General features: G+C 65.9%; 1 protein-coding gene across 11 annotated transcripts in view; it reads left to right on the plus strand.

Moving 5' to 3' along the window:
- Positions 1 to 5,467, plus strand: part of ARNT (aryl hydrocarbon receptor nuclear translocator) — a 19,419-nt gene extending 13,952 nt beyond the window's left edge. For 4 of the 11 annotated variants that reach the window (XM_042837550.1, XM_042837556.1, XM_042837552.1 and 1 more), the window contains 9 exons: positions 149 to 300; positions 1,826 to 1,936; positions 2,141 to 2,210; positions 2,380 to 2,500; positions 2,744 to 2,843; positions 3,202 to 3,352; positions 3,883 to 4,042; positions 4,398 to 4,546; positions 5,081 to 5,467. In XM_042837550.1, coding sequence (XP_042693484.1) covers positions 149 to 300; positions 1,826 to 1,936; positions 2,141 to 2,210; positions 2,380 to 2,500; positions 2,744 to 2,843; positions 3,202 to 3,352; positions 3,883 to 4,042; positions 4,398 to 4,546; positions 5,081 to 5,170 — 1,104 coding nt within the window. In that variant the 3' untranslated portion in view covers positions 5,171 to 5,467. Of the gene's footprint in view, positions 1 to 148; positions 301 to 1,825; positions 1,937 to 2,140; positions 2,211 to 2,379; positions 2,501 to 2,743; positions 2,844 to 3,201; positions 3,353 to 3,882; positions 4,043 to 4,397; positions 4,547 to 5,080 lie in introns of those variants that run through there. The other 7 variants (XM_042837558.1, XM_042837560.1, XM_042837561.1 and 4 more) reach the window with 4 other exon arrangements.
- Positions 5,468 to 6,602: the final 1,135 nt, after the last annotated feature.

Consider the following 6,602-nt stretch of genomic DNA (forward strand, 5'->3'; position numbering starts at 1 on the left):
AGGCAGGGGTTGAGGCAGGGGTTGAGGCAGGGGTTGAGGCAGGGGTTGAGGCAGGGGCCATCGCAGCTTTGAGGGGGGTGGCTCAGAGGAAGTTGCTCTTCAACCCCTTCTTTGATCAGGTCCTACTGATGGCGTTACGTTTTTTTAGGTGGTGAAGTTAAAAGGCCAGGTTCTGTCAGTCATGTTCCGATTCCGATCCAAAAACCGGGAATGGCTCTGGATGAGAACCAGCTCCTTTACCTTCCAGAACCCCTACTCGGATGAAATTGAGTACATCATCTGTACCAACACCAACGTCAAGTATGTACATGGAAACGCCTCGCCGCCCGGCGGTAGCACAGCAACCCCAGGGCTTCGCCCAGAGCAAACGGCAGCACGGAGCCGCAGGAGCTTCGGCCTCTCCCTCACCGACTTCCCCTCAGGGTGTGCAGGCCCTGCAGGAGCCAGGAAACCCCTGGGCGCCCTTTGGCTGGGCTGAGGCAGATGCCGAAGGACTGCAGAGTGCAGGAGGAGCCTTTGGCTCAGGGCTGCGCTGCAGCAGCGCCTCGCTTCGCCCCGGTTGCTGGAGCTGTTTCTGTTTGCGTTCAGAGCTCTGATGTTAGGGGGGCTCGCAGCCGAACGCAGCTCCTGCTGCCCCATCCTCTGCTCCAGGGTGGCTTTTCCCACAGCAGGACAGTTGATGGTAGGAAGTTAAGTGCTTATTTTTCTCCTGTAGTTTGTGCTCGGATTCACAAGCAGCTCCTGAGTGGTGCTCGGGGCAGGCTGCCCTCGTGCTGCTCTCTTCTTTTCCCCCCGTCTGTCTCGCTGTGTCAGCAGCACGCAGTGCTCCATCAGAGTGCTGCCCGTGCCCTGGAGGAGCTGCGAGGCCCTTGCAGAGCAAAGGGAAACAAGGGAAAACACCTCCTGGCTGGGGTTCGTAGCTTCAGTCCCGGCTGCGCCTCAGCTGGGACCTCTGCAAGTCAGTCAGGATTGCTTGTGCCTGGGGGCAGGTGGAAAGAAAGGCAGGATTTGGGTTGTATTTGAGGTGAGGAAAGAACCGGGAGCTCAGGTAGCGCTTCTTCCTTCCCCCAGCTTGTGATGAGGAAGCTCTGAGCTGAGCAGCGTCAGCCTTTGGCTTTAAGAGCCCTGGGCTGAGAGCAGGCCTTCGTCTCTGTCCTGGCAGCAGAGGTCTCTGTTTGCGCTCGCTCATTCCACGCATTTCCATCCTCACATCCATGCTCACACCCTCAGAAGTGCTGTCAGGCTCGGGCTGGGGGCAGCAGGCTGTTTGCGATGCAGTTTAGCTGTGTGCATCTCTGCTGGCTGCTCGTTGCTCCTCCTCCAGGATCGGGCGCCGCTTCAGAGCCAGCAGCTTGCAGAAGAGCTGCTGACAAAGCGCTGCACCTCCGCTCCTTCCTTCTGGGAGGAAAATGACTTCTGAGAGTTAACAGGAGGCATAAAGAGCTGCACGAGGTGTGGGTCAGGGGCTGGAGGTGCTGCGGTGGCTGCAGGCTGCAGCTCTGCAGTGCTGTAGATTTACATGGGAAACATGGGGCGTTTGTAGGCCCCTCCTGCAGCAGCGGCACAGAGGTGGTGCAGGCTGCTCCCCGCTCTGGGCTGGAGGGGGCAGAGCCCATGGATCCTTAAATTCCATGGCCAGCCCTGCTCTCAGGGACAGTGGAGGCTGGGAGGAAGGATCCTTCACTGGAAGAGCTTTTGCACAAGCAGCTCCATTGCAGGCTGATGCAGACACGTCCTCCTGCAGGCAGCGCCCAGCTGTTTGCTCTCACTTGGTACTTTTTCAATCTGTTTGCTTTTTTTTTCCCCCTTTTTCTTTGCTTTAAAGGAACTCAAGCCAGGAATCTCGACCTGCCCTGTCAAACCCAATGCAGAGGCCCCAGCTGGGGCAGAGTGTCAGCCTTCCCCTGGAGATGGGCACAGCGCAGCTGCCCTCAAGGTCAGGAGGTGCTCGGCTCCTTTCACTGTGCCTCCCTCGCCGGTTCTGCCCTCCCGTCCAGTAGCTTTCCTCCCCAACCTTCCTCTCTGCAGCAGTGAACTCCTCTGGGCTCATCAGCCATTGGTGGGACCGCAGAGGATCCGTGCCCCCAGCAAAGGCTTTTAGCGGCCGCTCTTCTCCTGTTACAAACGCTTTCTATTCCAGGCAGCAGCAGCAGCCGCAGGCAGAGTTGGAAGTGGTCCCAGGAAGAGAGAGCCTGTCCGGGTACGAGCAGGTAAATCGGGGCTTCGGCTGCCCCTGCGCTGTCAGCAGCTGCCCCCCTTTTCCGGGAGGCGTTCGGGCAGGGAGGGCGGCTCGGCTCCTCCTGGCTGCGCTGCGGAGCGGCCCGGCTGCACGGCTGCCCCCCCTGCGCCGCTCAGCGCTTCCGCTCGCCCCCGCTGCAGGTCCCCGTGCAGCCCGCCGCCGCCGGGCCGGAGCACAGCAAGCCGCTGGAGAAGGCGGAGAGCCTCTTCAACCAGGAGAGGGACCCGAGGTTCGGGGAGATCTACAGCGGCATCAATGCAGGTGCGCGGTGCTGGGGCTTCGCCTCGCCCGGGTTCGGCTCTGCTCCCGTTGCGTTCGGTCCCGGTGTCTGCGGGCTGAGCGGGCGCTCGAGCCCCGGCGGACCTGGATTCAGAGCTTGTTAGAAAACGAGAGAACAGCAAATTAACGGGGCTCCTCCGGGGCTGCCTGCGGTCCCTCGTAAGGAGCCGCCGCGCTCAGCGCTTCAGAGCCGCTCCGCCCCGCTCACCCGGCCTCTCTCCGCAGACCAGAACAAAGCCATTCCTGCCAGCTCGCTGCCCGCCGCCCCCCCGCTGTTCCCGCAGGGAAACGCTTTCACGCCGTCGCGGCCCGCTGACGGCTTCAGGTGAGCTTTTCCTGCGCCGCCATTTTCGCCGACCTCCTCGGCCTTCGCCCTTTTCCCGCTGCCGCTCCCATCCCGCTTCGCCTCCCTCTGCTCGGAAATGCAGGGCAGCCCCTGCGGGGCCGGGGCGCAGAGGAGGGGAAGAGGAGCTGGGCGCCCACAGCCCCGCCGGCCCGGCTGCTTTCGGCTCCTCCCGCCGCTCCCGCCCTGCTTTTCCCCTGCTGACCGAACCGGGGCCGCGGGGCGGCAGAACCGAGCCGGACGGGCGCCGGCCCGGCAGCTGCTGTGCCTGCGGGGCGCCGGGGGGAAGCGCTGCGGCCCGCGATGCACCGAGTCCAGCTGAGGGCTTTTCCCCCCCCAGGAGCGGCAGCCTGGTGCCTCCGGTGAACATCGTCCAGCAGCAGCCGGCGGCGTCGGGCCGGATCCTGGCTCAGATCTCACGCCACGCCAGCCCCGCTCAGGTCAGCGGGAGCAGCTGGGCGGCCGGGACCCGACCGGCGTTCACGGCCCAGGTAGCAAAGCCCGAACGCCCGGCTCGGGGCTGAGCTCCGCTGGGTGCTTCTGCCGCTTGCTTGGAGGTCGGAACGGCTCGCAGAGCTGCGGAGCCGGCGGCTGCTGGGCTGCGTCGCTGGGCCGCCCCTCGCCCCCCCTTTGGCCCCACGCTTCCCTGCGGTTTTGGGCTTCGCTGAGCTCCTTCCCGGTGTTTCCGCTGAGGAAATGCTGGAGGGAGGGGGGATGAGGGGGAGAAACGTTGCTGCTTCGATGGAAGCATTGAGGCGCTGCGGGACCGTTTGCCTCCTGGGCGCTGCTGGGGTTCCTGCAGGCGGAGGTGGGAGCTTGGAGAGCCTGCAATGGAGAGCCTGCAATGGAGAGCCTGCAATGGAGAGCCTGCAATGGAGCGCTGCTCCGCTCGGCAGAAGGGGGGGGGGGGGGGCACCGCTGTGCGCGCAGACCGGAGCCGGGCCAGCAGCGCCTCGCCATGGCTCAGACCGGGTCCAAGCGAACACGTCTCCTTCCCCCCCCGTTTCTTGCTGCCTTACAGCAGGTGGCCTCGCAAGCAGTGAAGGCCCGGCCTCCTTCCTTCAGCATGGGGACGTTCCAGGGCACCCCGTCCTCCTTCAGCCCCATGGCAGCTCCAGGCTCCGCGGCTTCCCCCGGCAGCTCTGCGTACCCAAACCTCCCCGGCCGCGGCGTGGGCTTCAGTGAGTGCAGCGAGGGGGGCTGGGGGGCAGCGGGCAGCCCTCGTAAAGCAGCCGGGGGCTCTCAGTGCTCTGCGTGTCGGGGACGCGCGGATGCTGAGCCCGGCCGCTGCCAGCGGCAGCCCAGTGCGCCGCCTCGGGGCGACGGCTTCAGGTGAAGCCCCGTCAGTGCTGGGGCTGAGCGGGAGGAAGCGCGGAGCTCCGGCACCCCGCAGCTCCGGCTGCGCGCCGGCTTCTCCCGGGGTCCCGTCCTGTTGGTGCGGCTCAGGGCGGCGCTTGGAGCGCGGCCCCGGGGCGATCGGAGAAACGAGCGTCGGTCGCGGCAGGAAACTCTGCTGATTGCATCCCTGTTGAACAGCCGCAGATGCAGCGCAGGCCCCCGCCTCGTTCCAGCCCCGGGCGGCGGCGGAAGGAGTGGGGATGTGGCCGCAGTGGCAGGGCCAGCAGCACGGCGCGGCGCCGGGGGAGCAGCACGTGCAGCAGCCCGGCCAACCCGAGGCCTTCTCGGTAAGGCTTTGTTCCCTCGCTGCGAGGACGCGGGGGCCGAGGGGTTTTGCTCGTGTCCGGGCGCCCGGCTGCTCATCGCTCCCGTCCGTGGCTTCCGGGAGGGGCTGCGGGCGGGGGGCGGAGCTGCTCTGCGCGGTCGGCTTTGTGTCCCCTCCCGTCCCACGATCGGCGTGAAATCCCGCCGGTTCTGCTGCCAGGTTGACCCTTACGGCTCTCGTTTAAAGAGAGCAAGCAGCAAAAACCCCCGTGATGTAAAAAACGAAAAGCACAAAGCGGCCCTAAAGGCGTGGAGCTGAGCTGCGCGGGGCACAGCGCCACAGAACGGCCGGGTGGGAAAAGCCCCCGGGTTCACCCAGTGCAGCCGCCCCCCTCCCCTCTGCCCCACAGCCTCGGGGCAGCGCAGAAACGTGGGGTGGGGGCCTGGGCAGGGAGGGCTGAGCCCTGCGGGGGAGAAGGGGGGGATTTGGGGCCCTGGGGGCGCAGTGCCCGCGCTCTGCCGTGCCGCTCTAACCCGGCCTCTCTTCTGCCCCGCAGGACATGCTGACCATGCTGGGAGACCAAGGCCCCAACTACAACAACGAGGAGTTCCCCGAGTTGAACATCTTCCCTTCTTTTTCAGAGTAAAACTGGAGCTCTGGGGGCGGAGCGGCCGCGCGGTGTAACGTTAAACCTGCGCCTAAGGGAAGCAAAGGCGCCGCTCTGGTGGGGCTCAAAGACCGCTGAACTTTGTGAACTCTTTGCCTGCTGGGGGCTCCGTGCTGCCCGGGGCGCTCAGCACCGCAGCGCTCGTGAGACTGAAGGGCGGCCGCCCCCCTTTTGTCCCCCAGACTCCCGAGGCGGCTTTTCCTGTTTGTATTTCCCTCTTCTCTACCGCGACTTTTCTATAAAAACACAAAAGGACGTCGGGTGCCTCTGCTGCCACCACGGAGCTCCTGTGCTGTGCGGGGGGGGTTGGGCTGGGGCGGGGGGGGGCCTGGAGGAGGAGCTGGGATGAGCGGAGCTGGGGGGCAGCCCCGGAGCTGCCAGCAGGGGGGGAAGGCCTTGAATCTTCCACTGCTGCCCCATGGCAGCGATGGGGACCCCGAGGAGCTGCTTCTGCTTCTTGCTCCTCGTGCTGGAGGGCGCGGAGCTGAAGCCCTTCCAAAGGACGGAGGATCTTCCCAGCCCTTCCCTTGGGGCTGCTGTGTGGCTCCGTGCCCCCCGCCCCGGGCTCAGTGGGGCCCCCCGCGCCCCCCCCCCCCCCCCCACTTTGTCACCCTGCGGTCACACGCGGCGCAGTCAGAGCCCCGTGCTGAGCTGACTCAGTGCTGCTGCTCAGCGCTGATGGAGGAACAGCTCAGCCCTGGGGGGGTCCGTCTGTCCGTCTGCCCCCCACAGCCCCACGCTGGGACTCTTCATCCCCATCTGGGGCAGAGGAGGAGGGCGGGGGGCGACTGCAGTGTGTGACCCCCATGGGGCAGTGAGTGAAGGAAGGGGGGCGGCAAAACCGCTGCCTGGACCCCCATCTCTGCGCCCCCATCTCTGCACCCCCCAGGGCGCCCCGAGTCCCCCCTGCTCAGCAGTGACCCCAGGCCGTGGCGGTTGTTCCCCTCTATGGGGTGACTCAGCCCTCACCCCACAGCAGCATCATGTGAAAGCACTGGGGGGGGGGGCTGCCCCCCTTCCCCTCGGTCTCCTCCCTCCCTTCGCTGCTGTTTGCTCCCACTGCCAACATTTTCCAGCTGCCTCCACTTCCTCAATCCGACGCCATAAAAGAGCCAACGAAGCAGCAGCAGCTCCGTCCCGTCCGCACTGAGCTTCCATTGCTGGCAGAGCGATGCTGCGGTGAGGCTGGGGGCTGCTGTGCCCCCCCCCCCTTCCTCTGCCCCTCCCCAGGGAAGGGCGGCCCAGTGGGGATGGGGGGAATGGGGTCGATGTGGCGACGGCCAGAGCTTCTGCTGGTTGGGGTCAGGGAGGGGAAACTGAGGCACAGAGAGCGGTTGGGGGCTGCGGTGCTGCCTGCCCTGTGCAGGGGGTGTGGGTGGGGGGGGTTGGGGGTTGAAGGGGGGGGGGGTCT

Source organism: Centrocercus urophasianus, unplaced genomic scaffold (genome assembly GCF_019232065.1).
Source record: "Centrocercus urophasianus isolate 14NV4802_14NV808 unplaced genomic scaffold, USGS_Curo_1.0 seq_720, whole genome shotgun sequence".
In the NCBI taxonomy this organism is placed as follows: Eukaryota; Metazoa; Chordata; class Aves; order Galliformes; family Phasianidae; genus Centrocercus; species Centrocercus urophasianus.